This window comes from Salvia hispanica, chromosome 1 (genome assembly GCF_029641045.1).
Source record: "Salvia hispanica isolate PSC_SH4W2 chromosome 1, Shi_PSC_v1, whole genome shotgun sequence".
Lineage (NCBI taxonomy): Eukaryota > Viridiplantae > Streptophyta > Magnoliopsida > Lamiales > Lamiaceae > Salvia > Salvia hispanica.
The window spans coordinates 65,992,572-66,006,416 of record NC_142692.1 but is presented as its reverse complement, the minus strand read 5'-3'; the positions used below and the strand labels follow the sequence as shown (position 1 = coordinate 66,006,416).

At 35.8% G+C, this 13,845-nt stretch overlaps 3 protein-coding genes across 3 annotated transcripts; 2 read left to right on the top strand and 1 right to left on the bottom strand.

Annotated features, from left to right (window-relative positions):
• The first annotated feature begins 348 nt into the window (after positions 1-348).
• On the top strand, positions 349-1,111 carry LOC125223611 (uncharacterized). Its single transcript, XM_048126828.2, has 3 exons — positions 349-681; positions 755-817; positions 883-1,111. Exons 1-3 carry the CDS (start codon positions 445-447, stop codon positions 934-936), a joined length of 354 nt encoding a protein of 117 aa, XP_047982785.1. The 5' UTR covers positions 349-444; the 3' UTR covers positions 937-1,111.
• A 1,503-nt stretch (positions 1,112-2,614) lies between these two features.
• On the bottom strand, positions 2,615-3,148 carry LOC148934432 (uncharacterized). Its single transcript, XM_089066490.1, has 2 exons — positions 3,093-3,148; positions 2,615-3,009 (listed from the first exon to the last, which is right to left on the bottom strand). Exons 1-2 carry the CDS (start codon positions 3,142-3,144, stop codon positions 2,723-2,725), a joined length of 339 nt encoding a protein of 112 aa, XP_088922616.1. The 5' UTR covers positions 3,145-3,148; the 3' UTR covers positions 2,615-2,722.
• Positions 3,149-6,782: 3,634 nt separating this feature from the next.
• Positions 6,783-8,752, top strand: LOC125185489 (small ribosomal subunit protein eS1). Its single transcript, XM_048082019.1, has 7 exons — positions 6,783-6,852; positions 6,944-6,991; positions 7,108-7,213; positions 7,599-7,736; positions 7,820-8,005; positions 8,145-8,345; positions 8,510-8,752. The coding sequence occupies exons 1-7, from the start codon at positions 6,842-6,844 to the stop codon at positions 8,600-8,602; spliced, it is 783 nt and encodes a 260-aa protein (XP_047937976.1). The 5' UTR covers positions 6,783-6,841; the 3' UTR covers positions 8,603-8,752.
• The last annotated feature ends 5,093 nt before the right edge of the window (positions 8,753-13,845 follow it).

The following is a 13,845-nucleotide window of genomic DNA, read 5'->3' as shown; positions in this document are numbered from 1 at the left end:
TTCAACCAACTCCACCATCTCACTTCATTTATTACACACTCCACCAGCTCACTTCATTTATTACACACTTCAACTTTTTTTTAAAATTCGAGCTATAACAATAAGTGACTCCAAACGTGGGACGGAGAGAGTAATTTTTTTAATTTAAAAAAATTATTATGTGTAACAGCAGCCCCTTTTGTGCTTGAAGCCACAACACGGGATCCATATCCGAATAAAATGGGGGGGGTGTGAGTGTGAGTCGGTGTGACTCGTGCGAGAAATGACAAAAAAATTATCTGAAAGATGCATCCAACGGTTCCAAAGCAAAGGTGGAAAAGGAAAGGAGAATCTAAAAATTGGGGAAACGTGAATTAATTAGTGTTGGCATTACCAATACCTAGTACTAAACCGAAGTAAAGAGAAGCTCTCTCGTGTCTTCCCCATCTGCCACGACACCCCTCCATGGAAGCCGTGGGGTCCAGACAGAGCCGCGCCTCCTCCCGCTACGCCTCCGGCCCCTCGCCGCCGGTCTTCACCGGCCGCGTCAGGAAGTGGAGGAAGCAGTGGGTCACCTCCCCCGCCGCCACCGTTTCCAAATCCGGCAAGCGCAACGACGCGCCGCCCCTCCGTCTCTGCCGCTGGACCCCCCTATCCGCCGCCGATGACCCGCCCAAGCGCCGCCAATTCCGCTACGCTCCGGTACTAGTCACTCTGATTTTGATTTTGGGGCTTAATTTAGAAGGCGAATTTGAGTGAATTTTGATTTATGCAGATTGTTCCCATTGAGAAGGGGAAAATGAAAAGTGTGGAGAATGAAAAGGAAGAACCACCTCAGGTTACTTTTTTTGTTCCTCAATTTGATGAAAATGTGAGTTGCTCAACATCTGTTTTCATCTGTAGGAAATCAATGAAGATGAAGAAGCAGAGTCAAACACTGCTGAGCCTGAGATGTGAAGAGCAAAGTGAGGAGGATTAACATTAACTATGGTTTAGTTAGTAGTAGCTTTGTGTTTTAAATGGTGTAAGTACTTATTAAGTAGGCATGTATGTAAGTGTAACTCAGCTGAATCTCTTAATCCTATCCCTGTTTATTACTCTTACTAATACCAAATACTATTCAACTTGCCTATATTGCACTATAATGTCATGATTTTGTATTTGATTTGAACATTATTGCTTTGTGACTAAGACCCCAAAACTCTTTTGGGAGTCTCATCTTTCCACCAATACCATTGGTTCCAAGCATTCTTTGTGGCAATGACTTTGGAACTTTGGTTTCGACAATGTACACCACAGAATAGACAATGAAATACCGATAAGAGACCGTGGGCGATCCGATAGAGTAACCCGAGATGCTGTCTCAACTACTGATGTTGCGATAAAACTACAAACTTCTTCGCCTTTTGTGACCTTGTTGATCTTTGTGCCTTTGTCGGAGTTTGCTCACACAGCTAATTTATTCCATGATTATCATAAACTCACTCTAGCATACCGATACGAATTTAACCAATTTACATCAAGATTGTAAGACATACTATTCCTTCGATATCAAGTAACTAGGTCTGCGGAATTCGAATTGGAGTTTTCAATTCCAAAATCAATATTTGGTGCCACAAAATATTTACATTTGGAATTGAATTACAATTCTAATTTCTTCCAATTCCATAATTTGAATTTCACGTCAGAAATAGATAATTGAAATTCTAAGTAGTTAGTAAAATTGAGCATCTTCACATACTACACATACAAACACATATTACACACACTTTCATATCAATTTTATCATTTTGACAACCGAACAAATGATTTCGAGTTGAATTATTATTCAATTTCTTCAAATTCAATTCCATGAAATTCAAATTTAATTTGAAATTTCATGTACCAAACAGACCCTAAGTGTCAGACAAGACTTAAATGAAAGTGGGTAGATCTCGGCCGGCTAAAATATGTAGAGAGATCAAAGAAGAAGAGAGACAGAAAAAGCTTAACAGCATTATATTTAATATTTAGAATTTTAAGACTAACTAAGAGTGTCAACTATTTTAATCGGATACCCTATGTCAAAATTTTTAAATAGTTATCAATCGTTATTAGTGATTATATATGCATATCTGAAACATATTCGCATACGGAGTACTAAGTTATGAGTTATCTGCATATAATTTTGTTACAAAACCTAATAGTAAAAATCATGATTTTCTGGGTAAAAAAAACTTGAGAAGTACTCCGTAGTACATTCTTATGCTCTAACTCACTCCGTGGTTACATTTTTTCCTATTTACTTTTAGTTCTTTTATAGATCAATTTCTTTATGTTAATTTTAATTACTTTTATGTTACTTTAAAAATGGTTGTCATCTTTAAAAAGGGTTGTCATCTTTACATAGGGTTGTCATCTTTACATAATCCTACTTGTAGTACTTTTATTGATCAATTTCTTTATGTTGATTTTATTTACTTACTTTATAAATCGGACTTTGATCATGCTATTTAAATGAATTTTATAGTTATTTAAATATATGAATTCGTTAGATTTCATTATAAACAAATAAGAAACATTTCAAGTAATTTTTTGTTTGTTTTGTGTGAATAATTATGATTATAAAGAGAGACTGACATAAACTATCCATTCAAAGGTTTATTCATTTTATTAGCTACGTTTGATACTAACTTATACTCAATTATTAGCAAAATATACGTAAAAATGATTTCTTCTCCTCGATCCATCATCAAATGACTCCTCAAATGCTTTCATCCTTGATGCAACGGCACCTTCCTTCAAAGCACCTGATTGTGGCATCGATACATGCTACGAGAAGCTCGCAGTCCTTGTCTATCTGGCACGTTGGAAAGCCATCGTCTTGCTGGGGGAGGGTGTCCGGGGCATCGGCTTCAATCAAGCTTTGTTTGATACAAACGCACTCCCCATTATCACATGCCAATATTTCAGTTTCAAATGTGAGACATTTCAATTGATCGTAGCAATCCTCGACCTTCTGGCACGTTAGTCCCACACCTTTTGCTAACTCTGTCAATCGTAAAAAAATAAAAGAGTCAAGTTATGCATGAAACAGATAGATAAATAGAGAGATAAATATACAGAGAAAGAACCTAGAGTGGCAAGCAAGAAAGCGAACACAATGATCAATTTTGGAGAAGCCATTAGTCTTTTACACAAATGTATGTTATTGCTGTTTCATATATATAGAGGTATTCACAAGATGAAGGATATATGAAATTAATTCATATACACGAAACTTACATATATTAATGAAACATGACGTGTCGAATTGATGATAGATATAACCATTTCATCTAAAATTACAAACGAAATGACATGATATAAATGCCTCACATATGTTTGCAAAGGCTTACAGTATAAAAAACACACGTGTTACGTTGCACAAATTAGTTAATAAATACATATGTTACTATAGCAAATTAATCTATGTTTAATACTACGTTAAGAGAAATGAAAATAGAATTAATGGGAAAAATTAAATCTCAGGATGCAGTTACATAATACTGCTATTTGACGTGTTACAGAGGACAAAAGAAAAAACTCACAACGAGATAAAGTTGATCTCTTAGTTAAGCAACTATGTTTGCTCGTGCATTCTTACACTACATTTGTCCAAGAAAAATAGTTATATTTTTCTATTTTGATCTTTCTATTAAAATTAGTTTATAATTTTTTGACGATTCTTATTTTTCGTTAATAATAATACTTTTAACTATTTTTCCTATTTATCTTTTATATAAAATATATGCATTGTTAATCCGAATATGCACCTAAATGTACTTTGTTCTATTATAATCGCAGTTTTCCACAAAGGAGTTATATTAGGAGTTTGATTAACCGATCAATTGTCGTCTAAATGAACCAATAATCCCATTTTGAAATGATTTAGTCCACCAAAAATGGAATAACCGATTATTAAGTGGTAACCAAAACAAAACAAGACAAGACCGGCACAGTGTTGAATTACAAATACGATTGAAAGAGAGAGAAGTATAGCTCAAATTATGATTATTTCATAGGCAATAGTCTCAAATACATACATACATTGCCAAAATATCACAAAACTCTTATTCCCGATTGATTTTGCCAATCATATTTCTTCTGTGCTTGACTATTATATTCGGAGTGATTACTAAAGTAAATACCACCGCTCTTCGCTATCCACCATGACTCATTTGGTCTGGCCTTGAAGAATTTTTCGTGATAAACTTCAAAATTTTGTTTCTTTTTGCCCCAAAAAAAACGACAGAAAAATATCGTGGTTGGTGTGACATCTGGACAAAAACTCCACTGATAATCTTGGTTTGGGTAAAGGAAGTGGTCTCCGAGATCATCATCTCCAGATTCACAATGAACTTTTAAAGATGGAGAATTTGAAGGCAAATTGCTAAGGATATGGACATGATGCTTTGATGTGAGAAAACATCCATCGCCAAAAAGGCAGATTTCCGCTAAAAGAAATAACAACAAAATTTTCTTCATTGTATTTCTTTTTCCTTCGTAAATTTTCTGTGTATATTATGGTTTAGGGATTTATATATATATAGTTTATTTTTGTTTACAGAGAAATGGAAATGATTCATTCTTCTTGTCAATTAATTGGCATTTGATTTGCTTTCACTGCCATACTTAGAATTTTGAATTGAAGCGAATACGCAAATATGGGGAAAATATATTTGTTTTTTCTTAAAATTAACTGGGGCAAACAAATACCATATAATGATATAAATGAATACTCCGGATTACATGTTATAAATATAATTGATTTTGAGGTAATTTTATAATTGGGTTACTTTTTATGTACAACAACAACTTCCCCAAATTAATTGTTTACTGAATGTGGCACAAAATTAAATATTACAAAAGCCTGAAAATAGTATTCCCTTTGTCCCACAATAAGAGTCACATTTGGTGTGGACAAGGATTTAAAGAAGTGTAAAGAATTGTGAGTTGGAAAATTAGTGTAATATTGGTTCCATTTTTTTATATTGCTTTTATAATAGATAGTGAGTGGAGTGAGTTAGTGAAATGTGAGACCTACTTACCGTTTATGGTAAAGTAAAATGTGACTTTTATTGTGGGGCAGAATAAAATGGCAAAAATGTGACTCTTATTGTGGAAAGAAAGAGTATAAAAATTCCTCAAATGTATTTAAGTTTTTGTTCAGAAACTTCTGGTGATATATTATTGATAAAGATCAAAATTGGTCCTAAACATATGGCCAAAATAAGAAGTTGGTCCAAAATATTCACTTTTTTTAAAAATTGGCTCCTAAACAAGCGAAATCGTTGTCGATTCGATCTTTTTTTTGACGGAACCGTCAAAATTGACTGTCGATAAATCAAGATTGGATTTTTATGAATTTTGTAAAATGAAAAATTGACAATATCAATTTTTATTGTATTAAAATCAAACTAAATATACATAACAAAACTAACGACGCTAAGGCCATATCCAACCATTTACACTGAGCTCAAATCCAGTTTTGAATTTGGATCATACCAAAAAGTAATTATACTCCAATCATTTACATCAAACTTACACCCAAAAAAATATTCACCATATCTGTACTTTTTCAATTATGCCTCCATACTTATTTAATTTACATATTAATCCCACAATATTTTAAGAATAATTTGTATAGATTAAATAATTAAACAAAATTTTCTTATTAATATATTTTGTACTTATTAAATATACTTTATATTCAAAAAATTACACTACTTTTAAATTTATTAATTACTACTTGCAAAAAAAACATACTTCACTAATATGATAGTCTCACGATAGCTTGCTAATCCTAGTATTTATTTATTTTTCAATAAAAAAGCTTTTGAAATTTCCAAAAAAAGTTAGGTGTAAAATATGGCAGACTCATTTACATTAATACTACATTATCAAAATATGCCCGACTTTTTGAACATCTCAAAATAATGATTAGGACTGATATGCAACATCTTAAAAATATATACAGTAGCTATTCATTTTGGTGTTTACTTAAATTTAGTGTTGTTTCATTAAAAAACTCAAAAATGAGTTTGAGTATGGTGTATAGTTGGAGAATTTTTTACACTAAAAATGAGATTTAGGCAGTTACGTACATTCATTGGTTATGTTTTGATACATCATATGTTGGTTACATCATTTAAGTAGATATATACATTATTTGTTTCTGCCTTGTGTGAATTGTATGCTTCAATAAGAGCCGGAAGTCAAATCAATTTCTCAAGGGTTTAACAATCATTATAGCTAGGATGTAGTACCAAACCAATAACACAACGTTCAATAAGGGCATCTAGTTAGAGCCATTCTCCTAGTTAGGGATCCACAAATTCTACTAAATGTGGATTCTACAATCCACTAACACTACTTCCACCGCATTTTCTCTTTCTCTATCTTACTTTATCAATTATACATTAAAACTCGTGTCATTTACAACTTTGTGTATTTTTCTTATAGGCTTCGATGGACGGCATTTATGTAACGAATCTAATCTAGTTTACTAAGAATAATGAAATCAAATCCCTAAAAACATCAAAAATAATGTTCACACCTCGCCTTAAATTTGGAGATTGATTATTAACTAAGAGAAGAATTAAATCAAGAAATCTTATGTTTTTTTTTTTTTTGAAATATGGCTGCACATATGAGTAAAAAGTGATTCCAAATATTTTAAGCCCATTAGCACTGAAAAAGCCCAAATAGAAAATATTACTCAGCCCAACAGCATTTAAAAAGCCCAATAGTTTCTTAACATAAAAAGCCGCAATTGCAATTAGGGTTTATGTGATCTTCATCAGCTTTCTATCTCAAGCAGAAGCTCGGCTGCGATTCTACCATGGCCGTCGGGTATATTTCCTTCTTCATCACCATACAACCAATCCGCCCACTCTTTAACTTATTATCTTCGATTGCTGATTTTTTGTTTGATATAATGCAGAAAGAACAAGAGGATTTCAAAGGGAAAGAAGGGAGGAAAGAAGAAGGCGTGAGTTGCTACTTTTGCTTAATTTCGATTGTGTGAATTACTATTGTTTATTAAGTGTTGAAGTTTTCAGTATCCTGATTTCCCGTACTAAAACAAAATATTTCGTGTTGGTTTAGTGTTGATCCATTCGCAAAGAAGGAATGGTATGATATCAAGGCTCCATCAGTTTTCAGCAACAAAAACGTTGGGAAAACCCTAATTACCCGAACACAGGGTACAAAGGTACTAATTTTATTCCTTCGGTTTTACGCATATATGATAACTACAATTTTTACCCGATTTTTTCATTTGAATGTATAACCTTGTAGACATGAAAATGTGTGTGTATTTTGCATTCTATAATTTACTCCGGATCTTTATTAGAACTAATTTCAGTGCATTACATATGGGAACTAGTGATTAGACACTTTTATGTCATTACTAAACATAGAAAAGCTTTGATCGGTTGGAAGTTATGGATCCTTCTTTGGTAGAAGTAGTTCTTTCTTGTAAAGATGTGATTTGCGCCTATAATCCAAATTTAGATACTGTGGGATTCCCTCATTGGCCTATGGTCTTTCACCTGTAGTCTTATTTGTTTGTTAATGGCATTATTACATCTCATCAGATCGCATCTGAAGGTCTCAAGCACCGTGTGATTGAGGCGTCCTTGGCTGATCTTCAAGGTGATGAGGATCACGCTTACAGGAAGATCCGCTTGAGAGTCGAAGATGTTCAGGGAAAGAATGTTCTCACTAACTTCTGGGTACGCATAATCATAAAAAAATCTTACTTGGGTTTCTCACATGATTACATTTGTAATCTTAAACCTATGGTATTCACTTTTAGGGGATGGACTTCACCACAGACAAGTTGAGATCACTTGTAAGGAAAAGGCAATCACTTATTGAGGCCCATATCGATGTGAAGACTACTGATGCATACACCCTTAGGATGTTTTGCATTGCCTTCACTAAGAAGCGTGTAAACCAGCAGAAAGTTACATGCTATGCTAAGGCTAGCCAAGTCCGCCAGGTAAATTATCTTTATAGATTTGCTTATACAGTTGTCATTGCATTTGACTGAACTTTATGTTATCCATTACTCATGATATATCATCAATAGGTTATCAAGCAACTGTACTCAGTATAATTTTATCTTGTATTTTTTTCAGATTCGGAGGAAGATGCGTGAGATCATGGCTAACCAAGCACAGTCCTGCAGTCTGAAGGAATTGGTTCTAAAGTTCATTCCCGAGTCAATTGGGAAAGAGATTGAAAAGGCTACTTCAAGCATCTATCCCCTGCAGAATGTGTACATCAGAAAAGTGAAGATCTTGAAAGCACCCAAATTTGACCTTGGCAAGTTGATGGAGGTAAGCTATGTTTTTCCTATCATGAATTTTCTTAATGTTGATAATTCCTAAACTAAGTACTTAGACCTTGCTCCTAGGATATCATATCTTGGTTGATTGAAATGTTTTTGTTTGTTCAATGAGCCAATGCCACCTGAATTATTCATGAATGTTTTGTCGTATAGGTTCATGGTGATTACACAGAAGATATTGGATCAAAGTTGGATAGGCCTGCAGAGGAGCCAGTTGCTGAGCCAACTGAGCTTGTTGGTGCCTAGAGATGTCCATGTTTTGTTTGGTTTTATCATGATTTCAATACTAGTTCTTTTAAGATATTTTGTTTTTTTTTTCCGATTTAAAATCTGTGTTGTAGTTTATGGATTCTGAGCTCTCAATTTCACCAGATTCTCGACTCGCTTTATTACTCATTCCTTTTTTTAGTAGATGCATTCTCTTTTTTGGTACAGATTAACAAATGGATTTAATTTGTTAATTGTGAGAAAAAAAATATAGTAAATATTTATTATCTTATGTTTGAGAATAAAAATCTAAATTATTCTATTATGTTGTTTTAAAAATAGAAACGCTGCAAGTAACGTGGGATGGAGGGTGTACATTTTTAATCGTGAGCTATTACTTTATACTCCCTTTGTCCCGCATTATTTGACCCCACATAATTTGACTCAGTATTCCATTTTGGTCCGTCCTACATAATTTGTCCCATTTCATTTTTATCATATTTGGTAGTGGACTACATATTCCACCAACTCATTCATACTCACATTTTATTATAAAACTAATATATAAATGTAGGAGCCACATTCCACAAACTTTTTCAACTTATTTTTTATTACATTTTTTAAAACCCGAGTCCGGTTAAAATAGGACGAGTTATGTGGGACGGAGGAAGTAATGCTTTCTACAAATGTATCACTCAATAATCCAAAAAAATGATTTATTAGGACATCTGCGTAGCGTTGCTGTTAGAGGTGCACGGTCTAAACTGCATGTGGGCGTGCCACCTGTAAACCAATCATACGGACGTGCGTGCAAACACATCGTCGTCGATTCAATGAGGTATGAGTGTCTCAAACTATTTTATCGATGGATCATCGAAGCTTTAATACTCAATACATATCTGAGAAGTTTAATGGTGCAGATTGCCCAACGATTGATAAATATGCACAAGAGGCGTCACGGCGTTATCGAAGGTGTTGCTAACAGGAATTTCAAAGATCTTTGCTGTTTTCGTCAATGACATCAAAGATCTTTGCCGTTTTCAGTATATACCGTATGTTTGGTGTATTACGGTATTCCGCCATATACAAATATCTATACTGTACCGAAATCTATCGGTAAGGTATCATATCGTACCAAAAATTGCGGTATACCAAAAATTCAATATTTTCGTTAGTTTTTTGGTACGGTAAGTGCAGTATTATGATATTTCGGTATTTTTCATCAGTTCTACATTCAACTTCTTTTAAGCGAAAATTTGGAGAATTTCTTAACTTTGTTACATTCTATATGATAAAAAATTCTTTATTTTATTCTCCATTTTAATTTTGTTTATTTTGTAAATTTAAAATCGTAAAGTAACTTCTGTTTGATTTCATTTGCTTATTTTTGTTGTTTAATTTTGTAAATTTTAATTTTAATAGTTGAACATTATATATTTTATTATTCAATTTTACTACTTGCTTTTGAAAATTTATATAAAAAAATAATTTATTTATTTTGTTTTTTAATAAATTTATAAATCAGGGCATTATTCTTTTTTTTGTATAAATAAAAATGGTCACGTATGAAAAAAGGTTAGTAACTGATACTAAGAACAAAGAGAAACAAAGCACACAATCAAGCAGCTAGAATAAAACCAAGCCAAAAAACAAAACCAAAACAACCCAAGTAAAAACCCAACAACAAACCTGCAAAAGCAAACAAATCAACACCAACACCAACACAAAAACAGACAGCTCACAAAGATAAAGCTGTCAAGCCTGAAGATCATTCCCTAATTCGCCGAGCTTTGTCTTTTGTCTGACCATCTCCTTAATTCATTTATATTTCCAAGAACTTTTTCTGGATAGAAAGGAAAATCATGGCACCAACGTCAAGTCCATAGACCAAGCTGCCAGAATAGTTTCTGTGGTGATGATAGTTCAGCCGAGGATCAAGGTTGAAGCTCAATCAAGCTTCGGAGCTACAACAACCGTTAGATTAAGCTTTAGTTTTGGCGATTTAATGTGAGCCGTTAGATCAAACTAGCAGTTGATCTTTAGGAGTTTAAAAGTGAGTTTTGTTTAGTAAGTTGAAACAGATTTTTCCCCAAATTGTTCTCTCTCAATACGAGCTCCGATTCAATCAATAAACTTCTTGATTCTTCGCGTCTCATCATCATCTCTCAATCTTACCTCACGCTCACAAACTAAGCTTCAATCCTAATAAATTGGCGCCGTCTACCGGAAGTGAAAGGTGTTTTGAGCTGTTCTGTTTTCTCGATTTGGAAGCGGATCCACGAAGACGATGGCCTCTAGATTTGAGGCGGAAAAATTTACCGGCAAGAACGATTTTTCCCTTTGGAGAATGAAGATGAGGGCGATGTTGATTCAGCAAGGCTTGACGTTGGCTCTATCGGTTGAAGACAAGGATGATAAAGGAAATGAGGTCCTTGATGAGAAGGCGATTACCAAGAAAGCTGAAATTGAGGCGAAGGCACATAGCGCGATCGTTCTATGTCTCGGCGATAAGGTACTTCGTGAAGTAGCAAAGGAAAAGACTGCGGCGAGTATCTTGGTGAAGTTGGAAGAACTTTATCTTACGAAATCTCTCGTAAATAGGCTGTTTATGAAGCAGCGCCTCTATTCCTACAAGTTCTTGGAAGGAAGTGGAATCTTAGAGCAGCTAGAGCAATTCAACAAGGCGGTAGACGATCTTGAAAACATCGATGTAACGCTTGAGGATGAAGACAAGGTGATCCTATTGTTGAATGATCTGCCACACTCTTTTGATCAATTTCGAGATGCTTTTCTATATGGCCGAGATAGAACTATCACATTGCTTGAGGTTCAGACAGCCCTGAGGGCTAAGGAGCTTCAAAAGGGTGAGTTGAAGGCTTGTGATAGCAGTGCTGAAAGTCTCAAAGTGAAGAAGTTTAAGGGGAAGAAACTTTTCAAGAAACCTCAAGAATCATCCAAGAATGCTAATTCGTCTGAGCAAAAGGAAACCAGCTCTTGTCATTGGTGCAAGAAGCCAGGACACTTGAAGAAGGATTGTTTTGCCTAGAAGAGAAAGCAAGAGAGTGAAGGCAAGGCTGTGAATTCCACGAAAGGAGCTGAAGATGATGAGGCCCATGAAGTCCTAAATGTAATGGAGGGGAGGGTGTTGTCATCTTGGATTATGACTCGGGGTGTAGTTTCCATATGAGTCATAATCTTGGATGGTTTGAGGAGATTGAGGAAGCCACTGGGTCAGTCATCCTTGGAAACAACCAAGTCTGCTATATAAAGGGAATTGGCACAGTGAGGTTGAAGGGGGATGATGGAGTAATGGTGGCTCTAACAGGAGTGAGGTATATCCCAGATGTAAAGAGAAATCTTATCTCACTTGGTTTTCTTGAGAGAAAGGGTTGCTCGTTTAGTTCTATTGGTGGAAAGATGGAAGTTAGCAGAGATGGAAAAGCTCTGATGAAGGCAGAGAGGAGGGGCAGTTTGTATTATCTGACTGCTTTTGTTTGCAGTAAAAACATGGGTGAGGCCCATGCTGTGGAGGCCAGCTCTCTGATTCAATGGCACTCCAGACTTGGCCACCCTACAGGAGCTTGTGAAGAAGGGAGTTCTTCAGTGCACAGATGCTAAGGGAGCAGTCTCATGTGAGGACTGTGTTCTGGGAAAGGCCAAGAAGATGCCCTATCCTAAAGGTACTCATACTTCTACACAACCTTTAGATTATGCACATAGTGACTTGTGGGGCCCTGCTCAAGAAAAATCAATTGGAGGAAGGAGATATTACATGAGCATAATTGATGACTATTCTAGGAGAATATGGTTATATGTGTTGAAGGAGAAATCTGAGGCTTTCATCAGATTCAAAGAATGGTGTGTAGAGGTAGAGGCTGAGAAGGGAGTTAGTCTAAAGTGCCTTAGGACTGACAATGGCCTTGAATACCTATCTAAGGAGTTTGATGAGTATTGTAAATTGAAAGGTATAAAGCAGCATAGGACTGTGCCCATGTACCCCCAACAAAATGGGGTAGCAGAGAGGGCTAACAGGACCATCCTAGAAAGAGTGAGATGCATGCTTCTGGTATCTGGTATGGAGAAGAAATTCTGGGCAGAAGCAGCATCTACTGCAGTAAAGCTCATCAGTAAGTGTCCATCTTCTAGCATTAATGGTGATACTCCTGACTTTAGATGGTTTGGAAGCTATGGTGGTTACTCAGAGTTGAGGACTTTTGGGTGCAGAGCTTTTGCACATATAAAGCAGGGGAAGCTAGAAGCCAGGGCATTGAGATGTGTAATGTTGGGTTATCAGCCATGAGTGAAAGGCTATAGGCTCTGGTGTGTTGAACCTGGGCAATGGAAGATTGTCATTAGTAGGGATGTGGTCTTCTGGCGGATCCGAACAAAATCGATAAAACGGAAGAAATCCGAGTGAATGGAAAGGAAAATGAATTCCACTTTCGATTTACAGAGACAGACTCTAAAAATAGACGCGTTTCTGCAAAGAATAATCAAATTGAGTTCGTGGATTTCCCCAGGTCAGTTTGGGGTCCAATAAAGGATTTTCTCTTCGAAACCCGTTGGAAGGGGCAGTGCAAGAGAAATCGTAGAGAAATGATCGAATCTTCAGACGCCCCGAAAATACTATGAGGTGCTGAGTTGCTTTTCAAGAGAGATACAAGTGCAATTCGGCTTACATCTGCAATTGAGGTGGAGCCTGAGAAGTCTGATGAAAGTCAGGCTGATGATTTTCCTGCTCCAGTAATGAATGATGCACCTGTTCAGCAAGATGAGGCAGAAGGTGGTCTGAGGATTTGGAAATTGGCTAGAGACAGAACCAGGAGAGCTGCTAAACCATCAAAGAAGTACTCAGATGTTGAATTTCTCTTCTATGCTCTATTAGTGGCTGAAGAAGTAGAGCATTATGAGCCTAGTTCATATAATGAAACTATGCAATTTGAGGAATGGGAAAGATGGATGCATGCACTGATTGAGGAGATAGAGTCATTGTTGAAGAATGGAACATGGGTTCTGGTTGACAAACTAGATAGTAGAAGAGTTGTGAGCTGCAAATGGGTTTTTAAGAAAAAGCTTGAAGCTGCTGAGCCTGATGGTGTAAGATTCAAAGCTAGGCTGGTGGCAAGAGGCTTCACACAGGAGCATGGTGTTGTTTTTGATGAGGTATTTAGCCCTGTGGTGAAGCATGCTTCCATCAGAGTGTTGTTGGCTATCGGGGCTAGAAGCAACTGGGAACTTGAACAACTTGATGTTAAAACCGCATTCTTGCATGGGGATTTGAA

What these genes read in the sequence shown, in the direction of transcription:
- LOC148934432 (XM_089066490.1), bottom strand. Translation starts at nt 3,144, where the DNA reads ATGGCTTCTCCAAAATTGATCATTGTGTTCGCTTTCTTGCTTGCCACT. An exon ending in TTTCTTGCTTGCCACTCTAG is followed by an intron (nt 3,010 to 3,092) that starts GTTCTTTCTCTG and finishes TACGATTGACAG; the next exon opens with AGTTAGCAAAAGGTGTGGGA.
- LOC125185489 (XM_048082019.1), top strand. An exon ending in ATGTTCTCACTAACTTCTGG is followed by an intron (nt 7,737 to 7,819) that starts GTACGCATAATC and finishes ATTCACTTTTAG; the next exon opens with GGGATGGACTTCACCACAGA. An exon ending in ACCTTGGCAAGTTGATGGAG is followed by an intron (nt 8,346 to 8,509) that starts GTAAGCTATGTT and finishes TTTGTCGTATAG; the next exon opens with GTTCATGGTGATTACACAGA.
- LOC125223611 (XM_048126828.2), top strand. Translation starts at nt 445, where the DNA reads ATGGAAGCCGTGGGGTCCAGACAGAGCCGCGCCTCCTCCCGCTACGCC. An exon ending in GCCAATTCCGCTACGCTCCG is followed by an intron (nt 682 to 754) that starts GTACTAGTCACT and finishes TGATTTATGCAG; the next exon opens with ATTGTTCCCATTGAGAAGGG. An exon ending in AAAAGGAAGAACCACCTCAG is followed by an intron (nt 818 to 882) that starts GTTACTTTTTTT and finishes TTTCATCTGTAG; the next exon opens with GAAATCAATGAAGATGAAGA.